Here is a 14,257-nt window from a genome sequence, read left to right on the forward strand (position 1 = left end):
GAATAAATACATAAAAATGAAAATGCGAGAAAAAAGGTTTGTTAGTGTTTAATATTAAAATTTAAACCAAAGTATGAAGATGCCACCAAACATTGCTTTCGTTCCTTACGATGTACCATGGTAGCCAATAAAAGTGCTTATAAGGAAACTCAAGAGCACAGATGACAGTTTTCAGTTATAGGAGGGCCAAGTATCCTCGCTGTCCCACAGGATGAAAAGAAATGAGTCGTGGGATCTCTTGAATATCGTTCAAATGAAGCCATTGATTTACCGACCGTGTTCTTTCGTGGACGGATGTGGTCGAATCTTTCCTTGTCAATTCGCCACTTTTACAATTCGTCTTAATATTTATGAACTGGTATCTTTGAGTCTTACTCCTGTAATAACATCCGCCCCGAGCAATTTCGTCGGAGGTAGATGCAAGATCGCAATTAGGGTGCATGGTAGGGACGATATATAACTGGAGTTCACTCTTTAAAGCAAAACTCTGTACGTTTGTATGAAAATGTGAAATATTCGACAGTTTTTTACAACAACCATAAGACAACGTTTCGCACTTTAAAGGCGGATTCACCGTTCGTGTCCGGATACTTTGTGCTGAACACTCTTTGTCCGAATCAAATTGATTTGGATTTTTTGTCCGAACGACTTGAGGATTCGGGTTGCCGCGTTCTCATTATATACGTTTGCAACTCAAAATCTTATGTAGGCAACAATAACATCAGCTGTTTGCGTCAGAACAAAATAAAATGTGCCAAACTGAACGGTAAACCGTACTTCAGCACCCTCTCCGGAAAAAATGTTTTGAGAGCAAATAAAATGTTGTCCGGACACGAGCGGTGAACCCGCCTTTAGTTTCACACAAACGCACAGCTGAAATCCTGCTCAAAATGTTAAGAGCCAGAAAATTGTGCTGTGCTGTGCTGTTCGTACGTCGCTTCGGCAGTTAAAACGACAGCACAAACGAAGCGCAACGAATATTTGAGGGGCATTGTGTACGGTTAGTGTTTCACATAGTCAGTATTACAATTCGACTAGAAAAAATACTTCTTGTTTTCGGTGACTTGGCACTATTTTGAAATCGCAATTAATTGTTAATCGTATTAAAATCTCCTGGAAAAGAACGGTTGGCAAAGCTTTTGTTGGTCGTAAAACCCTATCACACGAGCATTGCAGCTTGAACTTTTCTATAAATTTGAAAACAAAAAAAAAATGCCCTAAATTTCTGCAACAAACTAAACGTCACATTCCCATAGTTGAATCACATTCCTATCAATATCCGATTCGTTTGCGAGCATTCTGTCCGCTGGGAATGAGTTTTAGTTTGTGTGCGTTTGTGCTGAATCGGGGATTAATATTTGAAATTGACATCAATAAATTAATGAATGGTTGTCATTAAATTTTCGGCCTAATGAGTTCAATCACGCGCTGTCTGCATAGCTTTCCAAAAAGAACAAAAAAAAAAACGTTTTTAAGGAGGCAAGGGGATTCAGTCGTATGCCGCATATTACTTCATACATATTGCTAGCTTAGAAAGAAAAGTTACTAAGTCCCTATTTGAAAATTGTACGGGAGAGGAAAAAAACTTCTTATAGCCATTTTCTTCAAGTATTTCGCAAAACTTTGAATACAACATTTTGCCTGCTTAAAGCAAAGACAAACTCCATACGAATCAAAGGGATTCGATCTATATTCAAAGATTTCGTACTATGCCTTATCGAATTTTCGGAGCTTTTTTTGGACTTAGCAAATTTTCCTTTCATTCAATATAAACGAGAAAACATGAACAAGGACCTTTGCCCTTTTCGAAACGATGCATTTTTACTTTCTCTAGCCTCCTGTATCAAAATATGAGTTTTCATAAAAGTGGACTTAGCAACTTTTCACTCTAAGCTAGAGATATGTATATTAGACCAGCATTTCTCATGCAGTGGGTAGAAAAGTTTGAACTTTCGCTTGAATGAGCTTATTTAGCCCTTTTTTGTCACTTAAAAGAAAACTCATGTAGCTTGCGCCTTTAAATAGGCAAAGAAATTATTTTTCTTGTACGATGTCGTTAATTTATCAAGCGCTTCAGCGGCTGGAGAAAGCGACAATGAAAACAAATAGAGACATAAATAAAAATAGGTCAATCGCTCTGCTCCAACTGCGCGCCATTAAATTGTGAGCCATCGTTAAGAAATTAAAAGCTTTGAACCATTGAGCTAACAAGCTTTGAGACAAAGTGGAAACTGTTTAGCCCAAGCGGTGCGGCAGCGGCGGGTGCGACTGTTACTGGAAGGAAGCGATTGTGCACACTGGTGTGGCATTTTCTTTGCTGTCTTTCGACTAGCGCGCACATTTTCAGATACATATTTATTACAAACTAACATCGATACGATATGTGCATAGTTTGTCGCCTAATATGGTAAAATAACCGCTGAAATTACGGCCATTAATGCACAGTTGACAGGGAGAATACATAAAGCTCCATATGCACCCTTGTATCTCTGTTGTGTCTTTTCGAATGTCCTTTTGCTTGAAGTTCTTGTTTTTGCCATTGTTGCCATATCGATTTATACACTTCGGCTGGTACAAGTATTTTTGTCATTATGTCTGTGTAATCGCTGTATTGGTATTGTGTGGGCTGTCAATTAAAATTGATTATATTTAGTGGTTTGTATTGGGTTTTGTTTGCAGGCGTCGCTTATTTAATTTGCCACACAATCAACAAAAACCACCCTGCACTGGAGTGTGTGTGTGTGTGTGTAAATGCACATTCAATGCCCCACTCTGTGGCACTTTAAGTGCGTAATGGCACTCCTTTTTGGCGGCGTCATTATTTATTTACTTGCCTTCTACTTACACTCCTCGCATCTTGAATTGACTTTGTTGTCATTGGAATGGCGCGGAAGTAGACGGGGTGCGACAGATTGCTCGGACGGCTGGATAGGTGGGTGCGACGGGCTGCTTGACGCGGCCGACAAAACTGGAATTCAATACAAACGGCAAAGTAAAAGCAATTCCTCAGGGATTCATTAAGTTGTGCTATCGAGGCCTGGGCCCATTAGCTCTGCATGTAAGCGCACACTCCTAGACGCGCATTTATATATCGATTACATATTGACAGCCCGAGTCGTTTTAGTGTGTGTGTGTGTGTGTTTATCTGTGTGTAGCAGTGTACTAATTAGTATTTCAAGTATTCAATGCCATATATTGGTTCTAAGTAAGTACATATGTACAAACATATATTAGCATCGGTCAGTTTTAATGCGCCTATGAGCTGCCGGCGGGGAAGTTAAGGAGCCAAACCACTCTGGGCGCCGATGCATAATGTAGTTAAATAATATTGACTTGCCCCATATAGGATGCCCATTCAGATGCCATTCGGCTCGTGGCCTTTTGCTTTTGATTAGTGAAAGTATGAAACACAATATGTAGTCGACAATGGAGCTCCGCATAATTGACGACTGACAACAACAACAACTGGGTGCGCATAAAACAGAGCAGTCACAGCAAATCAACATTTCTGTCTATACTACTTTAAGCATTGCTTCTTCTGGTTATATTCGCAAGCAAGTTAGTCACTTTGAGTTGTTGTTGAGTTGTTAAGCAGCGATGTGAAAGTGAAAACGGCGGATTGCTCTGCCACTCCGAATCCCCCCGACACCATTAAAAAACCATTTTTCAATCAGCAGGGCTTAGCGCCAACCAATCAGCCAAATGTGGCACACTTAGCTCGGCAGATATCTGACTAAAAGCCAGTGATTTGAGTTGGAGATACATACTTCGAAATTCTAAAACAATTTGGAGGCATTTTGAAATACATATACACTTTTGTGCTACATTCGATTTAAAAAATGGCAGCCGATTTGTTTCTTCATTCATTTTCGCTTTCTTTCAACACAATCTTGATGTAATGTGGGTGTTATTATTGTTGTTTGTGTTTTGGAGTGCTAGTGTTTAGCCAAGCCCTTGAGCTGTCGAAGTGAAATATGTATTTTGTTCAATACAAAGTAAACAGAGAAATTGTGGCAGTGGCACACTCACACTCACACACAAACACATCCGCACACCACCACTCACGTACACACGCATGACGCTTATAGCCCAGTTATGCATACTTGCACTGCCATACCATTTTTACGTAAAAATCAAAACCCCTACAGAATTCTACATGTTAAGCGCTATGCGTTGGGTAACCGCTTAGACGGAAAGCTCACTTAACAGATTCTTATGTGACAACTCCCATGCAAAGCCAAGTATGCATAACTGGGCTGTTAGACGCAATCACTCTCGCTAGATACCCACCCGATTTACGATTTACGTAAAATTTGCTCACTGTCATGCTGTCATGCTGTCATGCAGGCAGGCAGAAGCGATATCAACGCATCGTTAAATCCAGGCCAATGGGGAAATAATTGAATGGCGTGCGCTGTGGGAAAAGTTCTTAGCTTTTCAAATTTAGAGCTTTCAAACGGGAATCTTTAGTACATAAATTTCGAAATAAGTTGCAATAAATCGCAAAATTGAAATTTGAATGGCCGACTCTCAATAGTCAGTGAGGACACCATACGCTACACATACAATGGGAAATGGTAAGAAGAAACGAATTATCGAAACTGAAGAAAGACGAAAATTCCGAAAATGCAGAAGTTGCCACAGCTCGATTTTTTTGTGATTTACGAGCGCGGTTAGCTGCTGGCATGATGTGGCGATCCGAGGCAGTTGTAAGTGCCCATATGCACCGTCCCAAATGCCGCCGCTGCTGAGAGCGGCATCCATTTCGCAATAAATTTAAATTCAAAAGCAAAAAAGGGGGGGGGGGGGGAAACGAGGCTAGTGGACCGCCACGTCGTTATGGCCAGTAGTCTACAACTTTAGGGCCACTGCCACATAATTTATGCTTAAGTAATCGATTTTCTTTAAAACTCCGCGCAGCGCTTTCATCTTGGCGCCCCTCATGGAGGCGAACGCGCAGGGTTCTCGTTTCGCTTTCTTTGTGGCGAGACGTGCGCTCTCATAAATTCGCCGGAGCCAAAGACACCTCAGCACTTTGCGGGCCATCCAACATGCATTCCTTCTTCTGTAAGCCGTCATGCTGCAGGATGGAACTAAAACAAAATGCTGCGGCAGCATTTGGTTTATATTATACTCCTATCGGCGAAGTTGCGCATCTTCCTTGAAGCTATCGCGCTCACACTTTCACACTTTCGACGTGTGGCAGAACGATTTTGCATTTTTGGCAACCGATTTTTTTCCTGCCACTGCCGTGGATTATGGCTTGCTCTGCATACCTGCCTGCCAGCCAGCATACATATATCTCACGTACTTCGACAACTATTCGCTTGTTCGGTTGCACATATGGTATTTTTATGCATTGCATATTTTCCGGTGAACTGTGATTTAGAGGCCTGCAAATTATGGATGCGACTGCAATGCGTCACCTCCAGATGCACACACACTACTTCATATTCGCAATTGATGATTATCATGTGCCCAATATGAGCCATAGCAGTTGCTACTTTTGTGGCCATTCGCACTGGCATTCTTACTTTTTGAGAAATATTTATACCAACAAAAATGTGATTGTTTTGTCTACCCCTTAACAAATGTGTCTTCTTCTTGTTTTCATTGCAGCTGTCAGTTCGATGAAGCCCAACATGGACTCAACAAATTGCATCCTAGTCCAAGATGTAAAGTCGCAACCACACGACTTGCATGGCAACGTGAAATCCAGTGGAAGCAGCGCCAGTGGCGGCCAATTGCCAACCGCCTACCCCACAGAGGAGTCAATACAAACGAGCACATCGGACCACAGTGGAACCAGTAGTGGCTATGGAGGCATGCAGAACTCGGCGCCGTCGCTGCAGCTTCAACAGCAGCAACAATTGCTGCTGCAGCAACAGCAGCCAAATGCCATCAATCATCAACAGACATTGGCCGGCGTCCCACAAGATGCCACCTCCCATCTGCAGGACCAATCGTACACGGCACAGCAACAACAGTCCTCACAGCATCAACAGCAGCTGTTGAAGTGGCCGCAGGTGGTGGAGTTGAAGGACTTCAATGAATTCTACCACGCCAACATACCACCCTATCAGTTCTGGAACCTCGAATTTCGCAACAAGCACCCGGCCTTCATACGCTTCAATTTCACGCTGCCGTGGGGCGCCAGCTTTGCGGTCTATTCGCGCCGCAACGTAGCACCTTCTGTTACGCAGCACGATTTCGTCGAGTTCATCAAGGGCGGTCGGCTGGATAGTCACCTGCGGCACAAACGCGCCGCGCAATGGCGGAATGAAAGCGTTCAAGGCTTCAAGGACTTCGACACGGACATGCAATGGCGGGTTGGTGAAGAGGACGATGATGATGATGAGCTGCAACGCGCGTCACACGAATCGAATAACGGACCGCGCCGGTCGTCCAGCTTCTATGCTGATGAAGGCGATTCTCTGGATGAGGCGGATGATGATTCGGCGGCAATGGCGGAAATCGATGATTATGGAGGAGGCGAGTATGATGTCGAAACGCCGCTAGATACAGCCAAGCATTTTGCGCAGCGTTCGAGAGCGACTCAGCGCCGGCTATACAAGCGTTCGGCCATTGGCGTGGCTGGCGCTGGAGGCATGGCCGACGGCATGGGCGGACTACCCGCGCTCGATCTGGACACAATGATGGTGAATGTATCGCTGCTGCAGTACCTGGACACGGGCTTGTGGTTCATCTCCGTTTACAATGACGAATTGGTTGCACATTCGGTGACGTTGGTGGTCGAAGAGGCGGAGGGCGTGAGCACAACATGTCCCAATGACTGTTCGGGGCGCGGCAGCTGCTACCTTGGCAAATGCGACTGCATCGACGGCTACCAAGGCACGGATTGTTCAAAAAGTGAGTATACGAAATGAAAGCGTTTCAAACAGTATTTTCAAAGTTGTGCAGTTAAATAACTTTGACTTTATATTTTTAAATAGCTTTGTGTTTTTCGATCATAAAACTATGGCACAGAAAAGTGTCATAAAAGAGCTGAAATTCTTTCAGTTCGATAAATGTTTTTTTTTTTTAATTCAAGGTCAAGTTTAATTATTAAGTTTTCTTATCTCTTAATTTTTATTGAACACAAAAATGTTCATCCAACACCAGAATAATTAAATAACAAAATGCGTGAACTTCTGTTTAATTTTTTTTCTTTTCTACTTTGTTGAGATGAAAGATCTCACATTTCAAGTGAATACAGCAGAGTAAAAAAAAAACTATGTCGTGCTAGAAAAAATCGCTTTAAAAAGGCAAAAGGGAATTAAAAACTCTCGTTTCTCTTTCTTTTCATCCATCCAGGTGTCTGTCCGGTACTTTGCTCCGCTCATGGCCATTACGGTGGTGGCATCTGCCACTGCGAGGAGGGTTGGAAGGGATCCGAATGCGACATTCCCGTCGGCGAGTGCGAGGTGCCGAACTGCTCCAACCACGGACGCTGCATAGAAGGCGAATGCCACTGCGAACGCGGCTGGAAGGGGCCATTCTGCGATCAACGTAAGTACCAAAACCTATCACAGAGCGCGTGGCCCACTCAGACGCATACACGCGTACACACCACCACCACCGCCCCCACAGCCAATGAAAACTATGTCCCAGGTGTGTGGATTTTCCTGTGAACGTGTTGGTGGGTGTGCGCGTGTTTGTGTGGGAGTCGGCAGCCTTGTTGGCTGAAATTTCTAAACTGCCAAAAGCAAACAAGCAGACAAGTAAACAAGCAATCAGTAAACAAACGGACAGGCGGACGAACTGCCTTGAACTGTCGAATGAACCGGGAAGCCAAACTCGCAATCGCCAGCTAACAGAATAACTGGAGACTGGCGGCTGACGACTGGCCAGCGGGTGCAGACTGCAATGCCGGAATTCAAAATTGTACGACACGTAGAACGGTGCTGCAGTTGTGCTGCAAAATGAACAACAACAAAAACAACAAGAACTTCGCTGAAGCAAAGGTTGGCGATGACGGAGGCGTTGGCGTTGGCGTTGGCGTTGACTGCGAAGAAAAATTTGAAGCTTCCGTTGTAGTCACTCTGAAATGGTTGCATTAGGAGTTACATATGTACATATGTATTTATGATGGTGTGTTTGCATACAAGCGCAAATGTGTAACAACGGATGGATACCTGGAATATGTAATACAAGAAAATTTAATGATTTAAAGTTAGAAAAGTTAGTGCAAAAAAGTTCCTTTGTCTCCCTGAAAAGTTGAAAAAAATAAATGTTCGCGTAAAGCGGAACCGTAAAGAGAGGCTTACGTGCTAAGATTAATAATATGGGTCTCAAGTCGGGGTAATTTGTACTAGAATTGCCAAATACAGCTCTGCGTCAGGATGTAGTGGATGCCTTCAGCCATAATAGGAAAGGGACACACTTTGGCCCGGCAGTTTTTTGTGTTACCGTCTGAGTACCTTTTTTCGTTTCGTACCGCTCCACTAGAACTAGACACTAGGCGAGTAATAACATCTAGAGAGAAGAGAATCCCCATAATTCCGTTCCAAGGTGAGTTCCTCAAATTTAGGCTTTTCTTAGCGGATTGGTTTTGAAGTGTTCTTCAATTCTGTCTCGGAAATGTTTACTTAGAAGGTGCAAGAGATTTCGTGTATTCGTATACATATTTATACAGACATGCATACATACATATTTACATATGAATATGCCATCAAGAAGTAGAACTAAAGTGCTGAATACATTGAAAGCGACGAGCTACGGGCCACAGTTTCCAATTTTTTAGGTTTATTATCTAAACGCTTTGTCATGAATTTGTTTGAGTTTGACATAAGAGAAGAGGAAGAACCTCATCTGTCGCTGGAAAAATAAAAATAAGTCTAATCTGGCCACAACCACAGTCGTCGTGTAGACCTGTCGTCGCCATAATAATTATTTAGATACATAAGAATACGTGGAAAAATTTTTTGACAGCTGTGGTCAATACATAGCTCGTCGTTTTCATTGGGTTCGGATTATAACTCTTCAAAGTATTTACTTTCGGCAAGTCTGAGCTGCAAGTTTTGCGTTGTTTGTTCTTTGACTTGTATGATTCGTAACAGAGTCTTCAATGAAATACTGAGTGCCACAAGCGCTGGTCCACGTAGCTTCATATGCACATATGCGCCAAGATATGTATGTACATATATGCATTCTATTGAAGTGAGAAAGTTATTTAGAATTTATTTTTATAAATTCTTAGACTCTGCATATTTTGTTTAAGTAATGATAATAGAAATTTAATTGCATTAACTGAACGAACGCATTTATATGCGTATTTCAAATTCCAAACGACACTTCCCTTTCTATTATTTGTGGCTGACATGCTGCAGTCGCTCGCTTGCCGTATCTTCTAAATACGCTTGTGCAAACACTTTCAATATACATATTTGCTTTCGAAATGTTTTTTACAATTTCTGCCACAATAAACAAAAATATAGAAAGCAATTATTGGAATGCTAAAGTGTCCGACTGCAAACGAAACACGAAACGAGAAATCTGCTGCTCTGCCAAAAGCATTTCCAATATATGACGCCAATAAAATGCAATATAAATTCCGAAAGGAGTTGCAAACAATGCAGCCATAAGCGATATTCTTCGAATGCCCGCAACCAACCACCCCCCCACCTGCAAATGCGAGCATAACTAACTAATACAAATAAATAATAATCAATAAAAGAGATATGCCACGCACACACGCGCACCCGCAAACACTAGTCAATTGGACTTGGTGGGGGGAGGGGGGACGGGGAGCCAAGAGTGCTCAATTGTATTGCCAATTATTGCAAGCCGAAGCATTGGATTTGCTCAGCAAGCAAAACTTGCAACCAACGTCATTCAGCGCAGCAACCTGCAGCACCAGACAAACATACAACGAACAATGCAACATGCGGACACACGAGCAAACGAGCAAACGAGCGCACGCTCGGACGTTAGTACGCAGCTTGAATTCCATTTTAATGACCACTTTTCTACGTGTCTAACATGCTAATCGTTTTTTTTTCTCTCCTTTCCTTTTGCTCCATATTTTCCCCGTTACATGTGCGGCACACGCCCCTTTGTTGCTAATGTATCGCTAACTCGTTCATCTAACTACACCCCATCGCCGACGCACGCATGAACACACAAACCACCGACCGCCCATCCGTCTATCCACCCCACCTATAAACCCGCGACGTCGTTGGACCCGATTGGCATGCAGATGACTGCCTTGATCCCTTGTGCTCCGGCCACGGCACTTGCGTGGCTGGTCAGTGCTACTGCAAGGCCGGCTGGCAAGGCGAGGACTGCGGCACCATCGATCAGCAAGTGTATCAGTGTCTGCCCGGCTGCTCCGAGCACGGCACGTACGATCTGGAAACGGGTCAGTGTGTGTGCGAACGTCATTGGACCGGACCGGATTGCTCGCAAGGTAAGTGTAACACCTACATACATATTTATTGTGCACTTCTATATTCCCTATGTCTGTGTATATGTAAGTGTATGTGTACTGTTAACCCAGAATAATAGATATGTATGTGCGTTCGCCAGTCGGTGCGAATTTGTTGTTAAACAAAAAGTGTGTGGCTCAGGACTTAATTTATGGTGACGTAAATAAATGTGCAAATGCAAAATAATGCGTAAAGACAGCTTGATAAATTAGCAAATATATGTACATACGTATGTATGTAAATGCAACCAGATATCGATCCATAAATTCGTTCAACATCTAATAAATTGTGGTACCACATAGAGTAAGAGATTTTGGACCGGTTAAATCTATTGATGTCAGATAATTAACGCGTACTCTCAATGAACACAAGGACACTGAATTCAAAGACATACATACTTAAATATAAATACAGGGTGGCCCGTATAGTGTTTTATTTTAAAAAATTGCAAAAAAATTAACAAAAACAATTTTTTTCGGTATAGTGTTGGTTTATTCATGTGGCTGCCTCGGCTAGCGTCGCAATAGCGCAAGCTGTTAATCGAGTTTTCCAAAAACCTTGGTGACGATTTCTGGCTCCTTCTCACGAATCGGTAGCTCGATATTCGCCTTAAGGGCCTGAATCGTTAATAACATCGCTCCTTCAGGATTACCGAAATTGGCACGCAAAAGATCGATCGTAGCCTCCTGGGCTGTGTGACATGGCGCGCCATTTTGCTGAAACCGAAGAATGTCCAAGTGTATGTTCTCAATTATGGGTCATAAAAAATCGCTTATTATGCGTCTGTAGCGCTCGCCATTGACCGAAATGGCTTTTTCAGCATGGATAAGATTCCTATAGATATTATGACATAAAGGTGTCAAAAAGCGAATCATTAGCACATTTTGAAATGTTATAAAAAAAACAGTACATGATGGAATATCTTTAGAAAGATGTAAATGAAGCTTACACCCTGTCTGTTTTTTATCCCGAAAGACAAAAACACTTTATGCTTTTATTTATTTTTAAAAAGTGTATGAAATTCACAGGTAAGCAAAACGTCGAACAACTCAGCACATTTCTACTTTAAAAATTTTAAAATAATTGAGAAAATTGCACGTCATACGTAGTTACTCGCTGTGTATATTTTTAAACAAGTTTTTATAACTTAAGTATGTTTATAAAAGTAAAATGTTTACCTTTTGTGCTAAAATAGCAATGTTTAGCTTTATTACATCTAATCCAAAAGATTCTACCAAACCCCATTATTCCATTATAATGTCTAAAAATGCCAAAAATTAGTATCTCGGCACTCTTAAGTCAAAGTATCTCAAAAGCTGGAGCCAATCTAATACTTCTTCAGATTCTGATTCTACGGAAAAAATTCTATAAGAATACCAGCAGACCCAGCGAACTTCGTCCCGCCCAAATTAAATTTTTTTTATTGCACCAATTTTCTCTAAGACTATGGGATTGATTTCATATATCTCCATACCATGTTCGAGAACTCTACCGTGATCACTTCCAGAGATATGCAATATGAAATATTCGGTTTGGATGGAAGATGCCACGCCCCCAGCATATAGCGTTATGAAATATACTTTGCAACCGATTCTCACACCTTCCATATATAAGCCATTCTTTTTCATATCGGACACCAAATTTGGTGTCACACTTTCGATTGGCTTAAAATTTATTTTATGGGTTCTATACATGAAATAAACTAACACATGTTCGAGGAATTTTTTGGATATAAAATTGTGTGAAGGATGCATTTTTGAAACTTGTTTTCGTTTTCTAGGCAGTGGAATAGTGTTTCTCGTATCAAAATCTATCATTTTAGTATAATAAAAAATACAAAAAATGTTTTTTTTTTTTGGGAAAATATATCCATTGGATTTTGCATGTTTTTTTTCGAAGAACTCTTTTTTCGACCAAATTTTTAAGGTCAAGGAGTTATTGTGGCTCAATGGCAATATTTTTCCTTGAAAGGCAATTACATTAGCTTTCAGAGCCATCTTGTTTCATATCAAAATATTGCTTCTGTCGAAAGCGCTACGAATAATTCGCATGAAGTGTTAAAAAAGCACACTGTGTGCCGTCGAGTTAGCTCGAATATCTTATTTTTCAGTCGAGAAATGTAATTTTGAAATTTTAAAATTACTACGGTGGCTATGACTATGACTCAAAACATGTTGCTCTAATATCTTTAATGTACAGACATCGGCCTGTTACAATTTAATATATGTATGTATGTATAGATTACTCCATAACCGTATGAATGTCGGGTACGGCTGCATGGAAATATCCATATGTAGTAGATATATACTAACTGTTTATATTAGAAATATTGCCTTAAATCGAAACATAAAGTTCAGTTTGCTTAACGTGCCAGCTCCTGTCCGAATTTTAATAAATTCAAAAGTTTTCGTCGAACGTTCCGGCTAAACAAATAATATTTTAGTCATATTTTCAAAAAAAACATAAAAATAAATAAAATCGGCAAAAAATTGTTGTTTGCATACATGCAACTAAAATATAAAAAAAAGTGTTATTATGCCGTCACTTTGTTTTTTTATGCATACACTCGTGGAAACGCAAACCTTACCACCACTTCTTTTTAAATGTGGTAGAATTTTGTAATTAATATATTTTAATATATGTAGTTCAAACCGCAATAAAAACTACATAAATAAAAGTTTCAAACTTTGTACAAAATTTATAAAATTTTGATCAAAACTTCAAACTTTTTAATAAAAGTCTTAAGGAAAATTAATATAATAAAGTGTAGGTTTGAAGTAGCTCAAAGTTCTGGTTGATTTCAGACATTTTTTCGCTACGATGTAGCATTCGTTACATAAAAAAATCCACACAAGAAGTTCGACAAAAAAAATTTCAGAAAACACCGAGAATTTCGAGCCCCCTAAAACTTAATTATACTACAATCATATGGGCCATTAAACGGCATAACCAAAATTCTAATGAAACGTTTGATCAATTATAATTAATTTTTCTAAATTTTGTACAAAGTTTGGAACTATATATAAATAGTTTTTGCTGCGGTTCGAATTAAATTTAAAAAATCAAAATATTTTTTTTTTATTAATTTACAAAATTCTAAATTTTTTTTAATGGTGGTAAGGTTTGCTTGACCACGAGTGTATATATATATATATATATATATGAATTTGCGTGCAATGTAAGCAAATATTGTCAAATCGTTTGAAACGCAACTGTTTTGTGTTGAACTGCCACTGGAAACTTCACTCAAAATGCAAAACTAATGAAATATTCCAAAACAATCAAGTCAAAATAAACACAAACAAAGCAAACCAACAAAACCAAATAAATTGCACGTGCGTAAATACATACAACGTATGTATGTATGTACATTTGTACACATGTACATAGTTGATTTTGTATAAGCAATTTGATAAAAATTATGAAAATTCGCACATAAGCGTACCTATTCAGCTATGTGAATAAACTTAACCCCTTAGGAAATCGAAAGACATGATTTTTTGTAAATCTATTAATAAGAAAAAATCTTCATTGCTAGGAATGTGAGAATCACTTCCCTTCTTCAATACATATTTATTTTCGACCATTGTGTTAGTTTACTCCCACCAATAATTTCTCCTGTTCACAATTTCTAATCCGGCGAAAATGATGTTGATCACTGCTTCCCTGGATGGAAAGCGATTTACCCTGGTATTCACTAAGCAGTCTAATAGCCACTAATAGTGACTTTTCGTCAAAAACGTGAACTTCGATTCCCTATGCGCGACCGAAGGCCGCTTACGCAGAAAGAAGTTCCGCTCCTCTTCTCCGGCAAGCAAGAAAGTAGAATT

The 14,257-nt window shown here is 40.4% G+C and overlaps 1 protein-coding gene across 2 annotated transcripts in view; it reads left to right on the forward strand.

The window, feature by feature from the left end:
- The window catches only part of LOC108363819 (teneurin-a-like), a 77,103-nt gene that overhangs the window by 35,843 nt on the left and 27,003 nt on the right, over positions 1-14,257 (forward strand). For both annotated transcript variants that reach the window (XM_017617310.1, XM_017617309.1), the window contains exons 4-6: positions 5,620-6,870; positions 7,315-7,509; positions 10,199-10,408. In XM_017617310.1, the coding sequence (XP_017472799.1) occupies positions 5,620-6,870; positions 7,315-7,509; positions 10,199-10,408 (1,656 nt within the window). The remainder of the gene's footprint in view (positions 1-5,619; positions 6,871-7,314; positions 7,510-10,198; positions 10,409-14,257) is intronic.

This window comes from Rhagoletis zephyria, unplaced genomic scaffold, assembly GCF_001687245.7.
Source record: "Rhagoletis zephyria isolate East Lansing unplaced genomic scaffold, Rhagoletis_zephyria_1.1 Rzeph_scaffold_01387, whole genome shotgun sequence".
Lineage (NCBI taxonomy): Eukaryota > Metazoa > Arthropoda > Insecta > Diptera > Tephritidae > Rhagoletis > Rhagoletis zephyria.